Here is a 15,975-nt window from a genome sequence, read left to right on the forward strand (position 1 = left end):
CTGTGAATCAAGATTTTCAACAAAATTTTTCCAATAATTTCTTTTCTTGAATTTACGAACTCGAGTAAACTGAGCTTCAGTTTTACAATATAAAATATAATGAACTCTACATCCAGAATGTCTAAATTTTTTGAAAGCATCTGATTTATTTTTTAAAGCAATAGAGCAGTCCTGGTCCCACCAAAACGAAGGATTTTTTCGTTTGGAAAAATGAGAAGTTATTTTTTTTTGTTTGAGATTTATACAAACTTTGGATCAAAATTTTTGAAAAGTAATTATAATTTTGAATAGGGGAAAGTAAGTCATCACAATCAATTAGAGCGGAGGAAATTAAATCAGAAAACATTACCCAGTCAACATTTTTTGTTAAATCGGGAACAAAAGGTTCTGGAGTAAAATTATCACTAATATGATTCTCAATGGATATTATAATAGGTAAATGATCACTACCGTTTGGATCATTTGTAATTTTCCAAGCGGATTTCAAAGCTAAATTATTTGAACAAATGGATAAATCTATACACGAATGATGTGCAGGAGGAACAGCAACCCTAGTGAAAGACCCATCATTGAGAACACTTAAATTTAATTCATCGATTAAATCTAAGATTAATGATCCTCTGCCATCAGTAAAATCACTACCCCAAGCTAAATTATGAGCATTCAAATCACCAAGAATATAAAATGGTGAAGGGACGTTATTCAAAAGCGTTTTTAATTCTAGCAATGAAAACCTTGCTTGGGGCGGAATGTATATACAAACAATTGAAAATTCCAATCCATTATATTTAACAGAAATAATAATATATTCAATTGGCGAATCAAATGAAAAATCTAAATGTTTAAATTCAATGTTTTCACGAATACCAATCATAAAACCTCCAAATGAAACATTCCGATCCTTTCTAATTATATTGAAAGATGGAATTCGAAAATTTTTAGTATCCACTAGCCACGTTTCATTTAAACAAAAAATATCAATGTCACAATTTGTTATCAATGTTTTAAGTCTGTCGATCTTTGGAATAATACTTCGACAGTTCCATTGAAGAATATTCAAATTCCTATTATTGATTCCAGCCATTTTTAACAAAACAAAGAACTAATGAGGGGTCCAAAAGAGTTTAATTTTTCAAGAAAAGTAGCCAAAAACGGTAACAATTTTTTAATTAATTTCTTCCAAAAATCATTTATTCCCAAAAATTCTACTAAATCCTCCAAAATACTTAAAATGGAATTACTATCATTAGTATTTCCATTGTTTTGAGATGAGTCATTGGTGTTTTGATTATTTTTGTTTTCAGAAAAAGTAAAACTATCTTTCTGAAAACCAGGAATGTTTCGAGGTGAGTTAGGGATATTCATAGGAGGAAAATTTACATCATATGATGTTGATGGCTGAGGATTTGAACTGTCGTCATTAGTGTTAGATTTTTTACTATTTCTTTTTCTTTTTATAGGTGGTTTATAAACAAAAATGTTATTATCCCCATTCGAATCCTGAGAATCAACATCATGAGATAATGGTGCAAAAATATTATCGGAAGTTATGTTGTCACTAGATTTTACAATTTGAGAATGCGAAAGTTTATTTTTATTTTTAATTTTTAAATTGAATTGTTTTTGATGATCAATGTATACTGAACATTCCTTCAGATAATTATGTTTTTTACTACAATGAATACAAACATCAGAATGTTTATTGCATTCCGATGAGGAGTGCATTCCACCACATTTGGAACATTTTGCTTTATTGGAACAAAATTGCGACGTGTGCCCAAAAAGAAGACAACGATCGCAATGCATAATTTTTGGATAGAAAAGCCTAACATCAAATTCAACATTATCAACAACAACATAATCAGGAAGCACAGTTCCTTCAAATGTTATTTTGATGCAGTTTGAATGTGAATATGAGGATTCTTTGTCAGTGAAAGTTAGTTTAGATAAGCGAACGCAATCTAAAATTTTCACTGGAGAAATGGCTTTATTTTTGAATACTCCAGAACCACGATTTAAAATTTTATCGCATTCAAGAGATTCGTCATAAATTATTCCGTTAATTTCACACGAGTCGCATGGAGCATAAACTCGATATGAATTGAAAAACAGTTTGAACTCTAGCAATGCATTAGCATCGTCACGAGATCCAAAAACAATCCTCAATTTGTCAAGTGAAATCTTTTTGATCTCCTTGACAGATTTGCAAATTTTATATACTTCAGAGGAAATTAGAAGAACATTGATAGGCTTTTCTTTTTTACGAAAAAATACTACAAAAGGTCCCAAATATGTGGACGGATATGTTTTCACTCGAAAAGGTTTAGTTTTAGAAGCAGTTTCACTAGAAACAGCAGGAACTACATCCCCGTCAGTCTCCATGATGGAAAAATGACGGGGATTGTTTCAAATAATACAATACCAGAGAAATACTCTAATTCTAAATACTAACCTACCGAACCAAATAATAAAAAGAAAAGTAATACTTAACAAACACCAAATTCCGGAAAACGACCGGTAACGCAAACGCCAACAATCGAACTTGAAAATGCTCCTTCTCTCGACGTCGAATCTGTCTTGAATAGACTCCTTCGAACTTCAGGGAAAACTCAGAACAAACACCAATAGGACGAAACCAAACTTGACGGATGACCAACGACCAAAACCACGACACCAAAGATACGGGAAAAAGCTTGAATATTCGAAATTGAAACTGTTCTTCGGTTCACTCCAACTGTTGTTACGTCAATACAGCATACACAAATTCGTCTCTCTGATCCAATACTTCGATACGGAAATCTACCTGCAAAACAGAAAAAAAACTTGACAGCGCAGAAAAAAAGACCTGTAACCCGGTCAAGGCCTACTTACCGAGTTTGACGATGTCGAAGTTGCGGGGATGTAGTTCGTCGTAGATTATCCTGTCACATCCTGTGAAACCTAGTGACTTGCAATTCCATATTTCAAGTTTCCAATCGTAGTCCTTATTTCGTCGCGTGGGTCTTTGCCGATTGTATCGGGTCGTATTTTCTCCTATGTTATTCGCAATGGGGATTTTTTGTCATCGCTTGACCCGTGGAAGCATGAGGTAGGAACTTGTAAGGACCACAGCTGTATTGGACGCTCTCCTTATCGACTCACCGTTTCGCAGCCCTGTGAGTGTAGCTGGTCTGGCGATACTGGAGTAGCATTGACAGGCGGTCAATCAAGCTCAATCAAGTTCAAGCTGAAGCTCAAGCTTCAGGTCCTGGTTGTAGAGGCACACATATTATTAAAGGATCTTATCAAATAATTTGCAATGCAAGAACAGGAGTTTGTTAAAACTGCTTTCTTCATACGTCTAAAGACCCAACATCAATTTCATATGACAATTTCACTGCTACTTGGACATCGTCAGACAAAGTTTGAGCTCTAACATTGATTCAATCATTTAACAGATTAGAAGTCTGAATCGAAATCAGATGGGCTATTTAAATCATTAGGAAGAATTTTGAAGGTTGTAGTTCGGAGTATTAGCTTTGAAGTCTTTTGAGGCGGGTGGGTGGTATCGAAGAGACTATTTTTTTATTCTTCCCAACATTATCGTCCGTAAGGCAGCGTTAGAAATCTTATCTGCAAAGTAACGGTTGACACTCCCATTCATCTGCCGGGCACTTTATTCAACAACAATTATTCGAGTAGCACAATCTCAAAATATAATTTGAAAATTCATCGTTCGTTCCGAAAAGTTTTTCTCTGATCGGTGTGCAAGAGGGTGCAATCGGTGAAATACTAGATTTGAAGTAATGTGTTGAATTTTTGCATGGTGAGAAGGCGAATAACCCGTTTCTGCCAAAAAAATGATACAAAAAGCGTGGGTACTGTGATTGCTCACCTTATTTAATGTTGTTTGAGCAAAACTTTGGGTAACTGTGTCATTTTATTTTTCATTTCTTGCAACTTCAACAATACAGTTACCCAATGATTCAGCTCATTACTATTGAGATTCTCAACACTTAATAGACTATTGTGCAAATAATTTTTGCACAGTTATTATTTGCACACCTCACTGAACACCTACGTTTCCTCACGGTTACCCCGACAACAACTTTTTTCCACACTGTTAGGATTTTTTCACCCAACATTTGATGAGTTCAATTGTTTTGATTACCGTCGTATCGACCGACAGCCAGCAAAAAAATCGAAATAGAGCTCATGTATTCAAGAATCCGGAGTTAATTGAATTAACTGGGCCTCTGTATAGTTTTGGTGAACCAGCTAGATGAATCTGAGGCATCTAGAAACAATGGGGGATTCCAAAAGCCGGAAACAGCCGGGGGCAAGTTGGGGGAACGATGGATTACAGATAGAAAGCTAATAAATCCATAGTGATGTTGAGGATGTATTAAGTCCGTAGAGGTATGAAAGTATACTTCGGATAGAAACTGTTATTTTAGTTCTACAAGAAGACTCATGGATTCAGCAGGGATAAGACTATTGGTACAAAAACGGCACCTTATTAGCTGCATGGCACAGCCTGGTCAAGAGTAAATTGTCAGCGCAAACAACCCGGGGAAAAACTACTCTGACCCTCATTTCACATCTTGTTTCACCCGGACGTAGCCGGACCGGAACCGATACACGAACTATTTCCCAAAAACAAGTCGCTGATGGTTGTCGTCTGTGAGCTCGTCTCTTTTGTGTTGGAAAATGTCAAATATTTTGACGCACACGCCTACTAGTATTAGTGAGTGTGCAAATTGTATCTCACTCAAACAAAATTGCACTAGAGTCTAAAAATTCATGCAATCGTCAATACAAATCTGGTCCTTCACTGATATTGGTGTCTGCTGCATAAAATACACATGCTGAATTATCATTAGCAGAGAAAGCTCTCAGATAACAACTGTGGTATTGCTCAGAAACACTGAGCTGAGAAGCAAGTTTTGTCTTAGTGTGGATGTTACGCCAAGAAGAGGGGGAGGAAATATGTTCAGTTAAGAAAAAATGTATGATAAAGATTTATAATGGTCGATCACGAATTATTCATAAAATCATATTCTGTAGTTTAGACTGCTCTTCCTTTCTTAATACTTTCCCCAACCGAAGAATCCGGCAACGAGATCGAAGAAAGCATCAACGTCGAGTCCGTAGTTTCGCAGCTTCTGCAGGAAAGCCTGAACTTCCTTGGAGTTCTAGAACAAAAAAAAATGTACGATATTAGACATTAAATCAAAAGAGAAATTTCAGTTTAGTAATCAACTTACATCGTGAAGTTCGACAAATTTGTGGTAGTCCAGGTTACGCAGCTTGTCGAAGAAAGCCTTGAATTCGGGGCTGGTCTTCAGCTTCTCCTCGAATAGAGTTTCAAATTTCTTCAACGGCAACAAATCGAACACTTCATCGACGAATCCGGTCACACCTCCTTTTTTCACTAAAATAATGTGTCATAATTTAATGTAGACTCGTAAAAATGAGTCGATCTACTTACAGCTCCTCACAGCAGGCTTAACATGGTGCAGTCCAAGGAAATCGGCAACCGTGTTCAAGGCATCGTACACAGCTAGATCAGCGTCTTCCAGATAGTTTAGCACGTCCTTGACTTCCTTCAGCGCAAAGAATTGATCCCAAACGGCGGAGAATTCAGCTCCTTGCAGGTAACCGAAGAATTCCTTGAACTCCTTGTCGGTCAGGAGGTACTGAAGAGCCACGCCGACCAATTTGTCAACTGGTACAAGATCGGCGAATTCCTGGAAATCGTCCTTCAGGGCACGACTGTCCGGAATGGCCGAAGCGGTAGCGAATGCTACCAGAGCAGCGAGAACGAAGATAGTTTTCATGATTGGTTAACTGGTTGCACTGAATAAGGTTGAAAGAACACTGATGTTTGGAAGAAGGATGGTCGAATGCTTATATAGGTATACCTATAGGAATAATTGAAACCACTTGGAGGATTGCAGACATCAGTCAAGCCAGGTGCTTGATGTAAATCACCTGGATTACCAACCATTTGAAGCCGAACACTGGCAATATTTTCCGTAATATATTTGGTTTCAAACGTAAAGCAACAGCTAACTAAAATTTTTCTTCCGACTATAAATCTCAAGTGGTTAGAGACGACCGAGCACATCCGTTGTTGAGTACCCACTTCAACATTTAGTTGCTAGTGCTCGAAAATAGCATCGAGACTATAAAAGCTAGCTATTGCTTTCCAATCGTCAGTATCGCCTGAATTCCCAAGTAGATCCAAACCAAAAACATGAAGACCATTTTCGTTCTTGCTGCTCTGGTAGCATTCGCTACCGCTTCGGCCATTCCGGATAGCCGTGCCCTGAAGGACGACTTCCAGGAGTTTGCAGATCTAGTTCCGGTTGACAAATTGGTCGGCGTAGCTCTTCAGTACCTCGTTACCGATAAGGAATTCAAGGAATTCTTCGGCTACCTGCAAGGACCAGAATTCTCCGCCGTTTGGGATCAATTCTTCGCGCTGATGGAAGTCAAGGATGTGCTGAACTATCTGGAAGATGCCGATCTGGCTGTGTACGATGCCTTGAACACGGTTGCCGATTTCCTTGGACTGCATCATGTTAAGCCTGCTGTCAAGAGTTGTAAGTTTAGTTTGAATCATTTTCAGGAATGTAAATAACAGAAAGGTTTATAATTTCAGTGAAAAAGGGAGGTGTTACTGGATTCGTCGATGAAGTGTTTGATTTGTTGCCGTTGAAGAAATTCGAAGCTCTATTCGAGGAGAAGCTGAAGACCAGCCCCGAGTTCAAGGCTTTCTTCGACAAGCTGCGCAATCTGGATTACCATAAGTTTGTCGAGCTTCACGATGTAAGTTGATGAGTTTTACTGATGTGAGGATCAGTCTGTAAATAATCGAACACGTTTTTTTTCTTCAGAACTCCAAGGAAGTTAAGGCATTCCTGCAGAAGCTGCGAAACTACGGACTCGACGTTGATGCTTTCTTCGATCTCGTTGCCGGGTTCTTCGGTTGGGGAAGGTTCTGAATTAAATTAGAAAGCGACGAACAGCAGTTAAAACTTGTTGTGTGAATAAAATAAAACTATGAGACATTGAAATATCATATTCAAATTTCTTTTAATATTTATTTAAGTATGGCTTTCATCTGCTAATAACAGAGTAAATAATTTACATAGCATACAATGTTAGAACAGTTTTAATTTCATCAAGTCAGGATTGTTATAAATAGAACTGAAAAAAATATTCAAATTTCAACAACATCTAGATTTGGTAGTGTTATTGCACTCCAAATTCCCACAGAATCCCCTTCTGGAATTTCTTCAAGATTTACTTGCAGGATTGTTCCAGAAATTCCTTCTGTAATTCGTTCTGGAATTCCCCCCAAGCATTCTTCCTAGGATTCCTCCAGGAATTTTCTCCCAGGATTCCTCCACACGCGGCTTCTCCAGCAGTTTCTAGCGGGATTCCTCAGGAAACTCTTTATTAGATTCTTCGAGGGGTTTATTAAGCATTTCTGTATAGGTTCCTATCGGAAATCTTCCAGGAATATATTCATCTGGGATTCCGGGATTCCTCTAGGAACTCTGGGATTCCTTTCGCGATTTCTCCAGGAAAGTTTGCTGAGATTTCTTCAGGAGTTCCGAAATTTCTCCAGGAGCTCTTCCTGGGATTCTTTCAGGAATTCTTCTAGTATGCCTCTGGGAGCTTCTTCAGGAATTTCACCAGGAGTTCCTTTTGACATTCCTTGAGAGTTTCAATCCAACCAGTAATCCTACAATGATTTCTCCAACGATTCCGATTTTTTATGGAGTTCTTCTAAAAATTTCTTCCAAGATTCCTCCAGAAATTTCTTCCTAGGATTCCTCCAGGAGTTCCCTCAAAAATTCTCCCAGAGGTTAATTCAGAATACCTTCAGAAGTTCCCTCTGGGATTCTTCAGGAGTTTCCTCTGAGATTCCTAAAGAGGTCCTATATGAGATTTCTGTAGGAGCTCTTCCCGAGATATCTTTGGAATTTCTAAGATTCTTTTCTAAGATTCTTTCCGGACTCTAAGATTCTTTCCGGAATTCCTCCAGGAATTCGTTCCGGGATATCTCCAGGGATTACTTCTGGGATTCCTTATAAAAATCTTTGTTAGCTTTGTCCAGGAGTTTCTTCTGGGATTCATCCAGGGTATATTTCATCCAAATTTCCCTCTGGGATTCTTACAGGAGTATCTCCTGAAATTCCTGAAGAGGGTTCTGGGATTCCTCTACGAAGATTTTGAGATACACGTCGCTCTGTTATCTGAAAAAAGAACACACCGAATATTCGAATGACTAGGATAATTGATCTAGGTTCTTGTTTTGTTGTGCTTTTTTGTGATGGGGCAATTTTTATGAAGTTCCTTCTGGGTTTATTACAATATTGTTCGTAAAAATAAACTAAAAGATACACATAAACAGCCCCAGAAGGAACTGCACATGAATCCCAAAAAGATTTTCACAATGAACCCCAAAAAGAAACTTCTGTAGATTTCCAACTAGGAACTTTTAAAGAATTTTCAGAGGGAAATTTTGGAGTATTCCAAGAAAAAACCTGGAAGATTACAGAAACTAATTATGAATTCCATAAGGGAACCCCAAAAATACATGAGTTGAATTTTCAGAATATACTCCTGGGGGTTTTTCAGAGGGAGCTCTTGAAAGATTTCCAAGAAATAATTTCTGGTAGATTCCCAAAAGGAATTTCTGTTGGATTTCTACAAGAAGCTCCTGGAGGATTTTTGGAGTCAGGTGGAACGTCGAGGAACTGGGATCGAATCCCACTTGTCGGGAGTGGTGTGTTCTCCCCTCGGGAATGAAATCATCCATGGATCCCAAGATAAAGTACCTCACGGTAAAAATCTCGTTAATCTTCCGGCAGTTGGCCATTACCGCCAGCATCATACTAATGCGGAGTACAAAAACCGAGAATTTTTCAACGCGTTTTACGAAATACAACAACGCGATCGCTCGGGTGTTAATAAAGACAAAAATCTGAGGAATTTTCAGAATAAACATGTCAGGTTGAATCCCAGAAAAGAGAACTTGAAGATTTAAAGAATGAACACCGATATTATTTCAAAGTTAACTGCTAGACGAATTCCAAAAGGAATAAGAATCCAAATAATTACATGAAAGAATGTTAGACAAAGCATCACTGTGAAGAATTTCAGGGGAAACTCCTGATGAAATCCTTTATCCCTTCCCGAAGAAACCTCAGTTAGTTCTGGGGATACCCCGGAAGAAACTTCAGGAGGAATCTCATCTCACAAAGAATTTATGGAAAATTTTTAGAAAGAAAATAAAACGGGAATTCTTCCCGTAGAAAAAAATAAAGTTAATAATACCCTAAAAAAAATATCAGAGAAGCAGCATCTGGATTTAAAAGGAACTTCTGGATATAGGGTCTTGAAGCCCCACCCATATTCTCAGTTTAAACCACAACGATGGTACAAGAATACAAATTAACTCATTTTTCTCAATGTTTTTATTGATTGTGATTGGAAATATATAGCTTTTATTTTTTTGATCTTGTTTCCCGCCCCTATATTTTAGTGAATTTTTTATTACCGTGTACGTCAGGTAGGAACATTTTCGAGTCCCCAGTGCGAAAAAAGTCAAATTTCGTTCCGTCAATGGCGACCTCAAAAGCCAAACAAGAATTATCTACTATTTTATCGATTTCCAGTTTTTTTTTTTTTTCGTTTTTCGAGTTCGAGAAAAGTATTAATGCAATCATAAAACCACGCTTGATCGAATAAGTCAATAAAAACTTTTTTTTTCTTTAATTTAAGAATACTATTCTAGAACGAACTCCAAGAGAAATCTTCTAGAATCGATCTAAGGCTAAGGAATACTTTTTTACAGATATTCAAGAGATATAATCCAAAGACTGCAAAGCCGTAATCCGAAATTGTAGATATAATCCAACGAATCGTACGAGGAATCCTAGATTCATTTTTGGAGAACTACAGAAGGAATCTTAACTGCTAACGAATATCCCAAATAAGTTCTTGTTTAGTCCCTCGTGAAACTCCTGGTAATTGTCTGGGCTTCACACATATGTAGTAGGCTATAACCATAATTATTCAGAGAGTAGGCTGAGAACCAGGAGAAAGTAAATAAACGTCATTGGAATAATTGTTTACAATCGAACAACACGGTTTGTTACTATTCTACATTGGCGACGAGAATAAAGTTCAGTTTTCCACGTTTGATTTGTTTATTTACTTTGGAGAGGCATAGCAGATTCAGAAATTTGTAAATACGTAGTGGTGTGGTATGCGCGGTATTTCGAAGAAGGAAGAAAGTTTCGTGACTTAACATAGTTTGAAGGAAAACGGGTGTTTTGGCCAAAACAAATAAAGGAAGGAAGGAGGTAAGGAAATATAATTCTTAGTTAACCTTGAACATGTGTAAATTTGAAAAAAAAAATAATTTGGATATCCGTATTTGATACGGAAGAAGCTAGAAATGTGCCAGAAACTCCGGTTTGATTGAGGAGATGCACAACAGTAAAATAGTGATGGTTCTGTTGAAAATCATATCATGAAAAAAATGTAGGGTTACTGAATCAACTTTGTAAATCTGGTACATATTATAGAATGTGATAAGCAGCGTGGAATCGAAGTGCAGGTGCCATTCAGGAGTGGTTGAAAATTTTATGTTTTTTTCTTAATTGTTACGAGGTTGCTATGCAATCAGATGATGTACACAGTTGCTTTGTTTGAAAGATCGAATATTTACAACAAGTTTGCTGAGGGTGAAGAATTTAATTGATTTTAACATTGAAAATTTATTGAACATTTATAATGCAGTAATATTGCCTATTATTTGCATTTCTTGGTCTTGATGCATATCAAGTATAAAATGAGCATGTATTGCATATATGTTATCGTATCACTGTCCGTTGCTTAATCAACGGAACTATTTCAGAGAAGATCATTCTGCCAAACGATCTATGTAAAATTTAACGAAGTGATCTCAGATTTCTTACTAACGTGTTAAATATTTTTAAATATTTGTGCGTAAAATCATACTCAAATTAATCAAATAATATATACGTATTTTTCACTCTGTTTGGACATTCTTCAGTTAAGCCAGGTTTTGTTTATACATTATTATCTTTTTACATAACTCTTCGTTCACGCCACAACAAACGCAATTGAGAAGACATTATGATTTATATTCTATAGTTTCTAACGTAAGCATAATATTATGCAAGTAGATGAAAACATATCATTTGATTCGGCAATTTAAGGTATGGATATTTAAATTAGATGAATTTACACTAAACCTACGTACGATAATAAATATACACTATACCATAAAAAGCTACAAATTGTTTGGATTTAATCCATAATAAGTAGTGTAAACTTTGGAAAAGCCAATATTGCAATAATACATAATACTATTTGATTATATTTAATTAAACAGATTTTAATGTTCAATGCGATATTATAAAATCTTGCACTAAAATGTAAACTGAAACATAAAATCAGCTGAACGTCAATAAGTTTAACAATCGGTTTATTGGCAGAACAGACATAAATAATATATATGTTTTGTCGAATAATCAGTTCGAATAAATGGCTTACAGCAATTGTAAAAGAAATGTTTATTAAAAGTTTCGGAATAAAATTAATGTGTCTGAAATAAGTATTTGAAGCCGATTGTTTCACTTGTTCTAAAGCTAGTTGATTCTGTATTTGAAAAAAAAACAAGCAAAATTTTTTAACGATGTTTATTGAACATCTTAGTGCTCAGACATATGTCATATATAGTAAGCGTAAAACACGCTGGTATTTAGCAAGACCAGGATGGTAACGGGCTCTGTGTCTGGCCAAAACACAATCTTTTCGCAATGGAAATAAAGTATCGGTAGCTATCAGAGTAAACATGTAGCTATCATTTTAGTCCGAATGAAAAAACAGGATTGAAACGTTGTTTCTTTTGTTTAACATTTTTGTATTTTTTGCTAAGAGTGAAAACATATGAAAACAAGCAGAACGGAATCAATTGGTGCCCTAATCGCTTGTTTTCGAATAGGATGGATTAGGGACCGTGAGGTTACTTATGACACTCAGACCACATATTTATTTGTTTGAGCATAGAATATCACGTTGCTTGCAACATAACATATGGATGCAAAATAGGTAATAGTCAAAGTAAGCTTTCACTTCAAAGAACACTTAGATAAGAATCAGGTTCTATCTTAGTTTAGAGGTAACAACAGAAAGAAGACTTCGTTAATTTTAACCATCATTGACAGCTTTAACATTTCAATTGATGTGATTGTGATCGTTAACCACGAATAGATATACCTTAGTTCACATGATGACATGTTTGGGAACTTAACACTTTTGAAAATCAGACAGATCTGAGATGTGCACTACAATTTACTGATTGCTTCTTACCATGAGTTAATACTTGAGTGTAAAACTAGCAACTGAATCTTGAAATTTTAGCGAGCAATCGCTCAAAATTACATGACAACACGATGATAACAATTAAGTCAGTCATAAATGGCATAAAGCGTCGATTTACAGGAGAAACCATTTTGAACGTTTTTTTTATTATAAGCTACGGGAATTTTGCCCTTTGCTACCACTTGGCTTAACGAACTTTAGACTGTTATGTCTTATAAAGGTGTGTTTGCTAATTCATATTACATTGAACAGCAGCGAAAAAAAGTCTTGATTGTCTGAACATATTGCGGCAGCGCGATCAACAGTTGTAATGACATGCACAGAAGGCATGGAACTGTGAGAATACTCAAGAACATTATAAACGTTGGTAATAGTTAGTTAAAGAGGCAAATCAGGTACATAATAATATGACATGAACGGCAAATGTATGAAACTTGAAAAAAAATTGGATGAAATCAAATGATGTTGAAGGTGTCAGTGCTCAAAACACACAGTAACAGAAAAAAAATATAAATCAATTTGCAGGTTTTTTTTTACGTATTCAATTTAACGTGATTAGGTCGACTGTAACAAATTCCAAATAACGTCATGGAATTGCTCATCATTCAAATTTCTACCAAGCACTATATGGAACCTTAAAATAGTTCTAGTATGGTTCTATATCCAAATACTAGGGATTATGTGATCCCATGCAGTCTGTTTAGAAATTAAAAAAAAAATGGGATGTAGGGGATAATAAATCCTAGTCCATTCCTTGCAAGAAACGTAGGGAGCTAAGAGAGTTCTAGTCCGTTTCTGTATCCAAATATAGGGGATAAAGTTATCCTAGTCTATTTGGAGTTCGAAGAAGCAAAAGTAATGGAATGTAGGGGGTCACGGATCCTAGTCCATTCCTAGCATGAAACGTAGGGAGCTTTCGGCAAGTTCTAGTCCGTTTCTGTATCCAAATATAGGGGGTGAAGTCATCCTAGTCTATTTGGAGTAGAGAAAAATGGAATGTAGGGGATTACAAATCCTAGTCCATTCCTAGCAAGAAACGTAGGGAGCTCATAGAGTTCTAGTCCGTTTCTGTACCCAAATAAAGGGGATAAAGTTCTTCTTCTTCTTCTTCTTGGCGTAACGTCCTCACTGGGACAAAGCCTGCTTCTCAGCTTAGTGTTCTATGAGCACTTCCACAGTTATTAACTAAGAGCTTCCTCTGCCAATGACCATTTTGCATGTGTATATCGTGTGGCAGGCACGAAGATACTCTATGCCCAAGGAAGTCAAGGAAATTTCCTTTACGAAAAGATCCTGGACCGACCAAAATCGAACCCGTCACCCTCAGCATGGTCATGCTGAATACCCGTGCGTTTACCGCCTCGGCTATATGGGCCGAGGGGAATAGAGGGGATAAAGTTATCCTAGTCTATTTGGAGATAATCGATCAAGAGGATTACGAATCCTAATCCAATCTTAGTTCAAGTTTGATTTTATTGTTTACAGACCAAAATGAAGGAGTTCAGCTCAGTTTGTTTGGCGTAATATTTAGTAACTTTTATGTATGAGAATCTGTGAATAATGTATCTTGGAGTCTATTATAGATACTCATCCATATAAGAAACATGAGTTTTAAAAATTGAAGAACATATCAAGAAGAAAAATGAAGCTGGCACATAGGAGAATCTAAGGAAGCACTTTCCCAACTACAGTGGTAAGAGTATTCAACCAACTGATAAAACGGAGGAGGTAATCGTATGTAAAAGTGGCTAAGTAAACGCTAATTACATCAAGATATTGATTAGTTTAGTAATCGCAATTTCATATTCCTATATAGATAACCAAAGCTATACCAGGATATCGGAGAACACTTAGGAAGGATTGCCTGATGGGTATTGACGATTCACGAAAGGATCTCCTGGAGGAAGTCTTGGACATCACTATATGAGTGCAACGGGGTTTCAATCGAAAATCATCAAATGTTGTTTATTACAAGGTCTTGCATATTGTTCTACTTTGTGATAGGATATTTCTACTTAAAGGATAGTTCTTCTATTTGAAGAAAGGGAGAGATGTAGTAGGCTATAACCATAATTATTCAGAGAGTAGGCTGAGAACCAGGAGAAAGTAAATAAACGTCATTGGAATAATTGTTTACAATCGAACAACACGGTTTGTTACTATTCTACACATAGGGGAACGGAATTCATATTAAGCAAAGTGCTTACATTTTCATCCTATCGAAAACAAAACTAATCAGCGCTTTTTTGTTTTTTCCTTTTTTGTATTTTTCTTTTTGTTAGGAGTTAACATGCATTATAACAAAAAATACGGAAACACTCGGTTCCTGAATCATCTGTTTTTAAAATAGGTTAAACATTTAGACACATCATGAAGAAGGGTACTCATACCCTATTATTGTTTATTTCGTCAGTTTTATGTTGATGTTCGGGCCGTTAAGCATTCAGTACACCATGCATTTCCCTTTCTCAGACAGGTTTTTGTAGCTAGTGAAGGGATTATGCTTTTCACCAGTACTTTTCAGTGTTCTCTGCAGCGCCAGATATTATTTACGATCAAAATGCAAAATGTATCAAAATAACTCACGTTTATCGGGCGGCTTCGTACCATGTTCTTTTCAGAGCGGGACAGTTTCAGTGCCTCCTACATCTTGAACGAGAGAAAACCTTGCTGAGCTTTTTCCTGGTGGACTTTGTAGAAGCAAAACGAAAACGGAATTTATTCGAAGTAATGTTTTAATATTCATGACCCCTAAATCAAATCGTACGGAATAGGTTTTGCAGTTTAAAACTTTTTCTAGCAGGGATTTGAAAACATAGTAGTGTCTGGGACCATTTGGGCAGGAGCACCTATTTTGGGCACTTGCTGCTATAACTCAGTAAATTCCAAACCAATTGACATAAAATGTTGTACATGGATAGATACTGTGCGTATTTTACCGTATTCCAAAAAATCAAGTCAAATGGCTGAAAATTGACTACGCTAAATACAGCAGCAATAGGGTCTTGGACTGCAGCAGGTTCCAGTTCTGCATCCTAATGACAATTGGCAAAAGTTTTAAATCAAGCTCAACACCCGGAGAAATAGATAAGTATATTGTTAACCAGCTTTTTTTTATCCAAATTCAAGGCTGAATCATTCATCTCGCTCAAAAATCCCCGATTCCGTTTTTATCTTGGCAAACATTGTTATCATCTGGGAAAGTACCTTCTTTGCGCTAACAATTTGTGCGTATCTCAGATAACACGCGGAAGATGGGTTACTATATAAGCGACTGCAGTTTACTTCTTCATAAGAAATTGTCTAAAATTAATTCCATGATGAGGTGCCTTCTAATGGTTCTGCTGATGCTAGTGATCCTAGCTACTATTAGTGAGAGAATAGAGGCAGTTAGTACTAATAATCCGGTAAGCAATTTAATATACACCGAGGAATTTCTCCTTGTTTTATCGATCGGTCTTAATCTTACAGATTAAAACAAAGGATTTTAATAAATATGGGAATGTGCCATTTATTGGAGCAACAAGAGGACAGTGGTCGACAAGATGTGGAATGAAGTAC

The 15,975-nt window shown here is 36.5% G+C and overlaps 2 protein-coding genes across 2 annotated transcripts; one reads left to right on the forward strand and one right to left on the reverse strand.

Annotated features, from left to right (window-relative positions):
* Positions 1 to 5,036: 5,036 nt before the first annotated feature.
* LOC109421068 (protein G12-like) lies at positions 5,037 to 5,858 on the reverse strand. Its single transcript, XM_019695562.3, has 3 exons — positions 5,471 to 5,858; positions 5,247 to 5,413; positions 5,037 to 5,174 (listed from the first exon to the last, which is right to left on the reverse strand). The coding sequence occupies exons 1-3, from the start codon at positions 5,817 to 5,819 to the stop codon at positions 5,067 to 5,069; spliced, it is 624 nt and encodes a 207-aa protein (XP_019551107.3). The 5' UTR covers positions 5,820 to 5,858; the 3' UTR covers positions 5,037 to 5,066.
* A 347-nt stretch (positions 5,859 to 6,205) lies between these two features.
* Positions 6,206 to 7,068, forward strand: LOC109421067 (protein G12-like). Its single transcript, XM_019695561.3, has 3 exons — positions 6,206 to 6,587; positions 6,647 to 6,813; positions 6,882 to 7,068. The coding sequence occupies exons 1-3, from the start codon at positions 6,239 to 6,241 to the stop codon at positions 6,987 to 6,989; spliced, it is 624 nt and encodes a 207-aa protein (XP_019551106.2). The 5' UTR covers positions 6,206 to 6,238; the 3' UTR covers positions 6,990 to 7,068.
* Positions 7,069 to 15,975: the final 8,907 nt, after the last annotated feature.

The sequence above is a fragment of the Aedes albopictus genome, chromosome 2, assembly GCF_035046485.1.
Source record: "Aedes albopictus strain Foshan chromosome 2, AalbF5, whole genome shotgun sequence".
NCBI classification, from domain to species: Eukaryota; Metazoa; Arthropoda; class Insecta; order Diptera; family Culicidae; genus Aedes; species Aedes albopictus.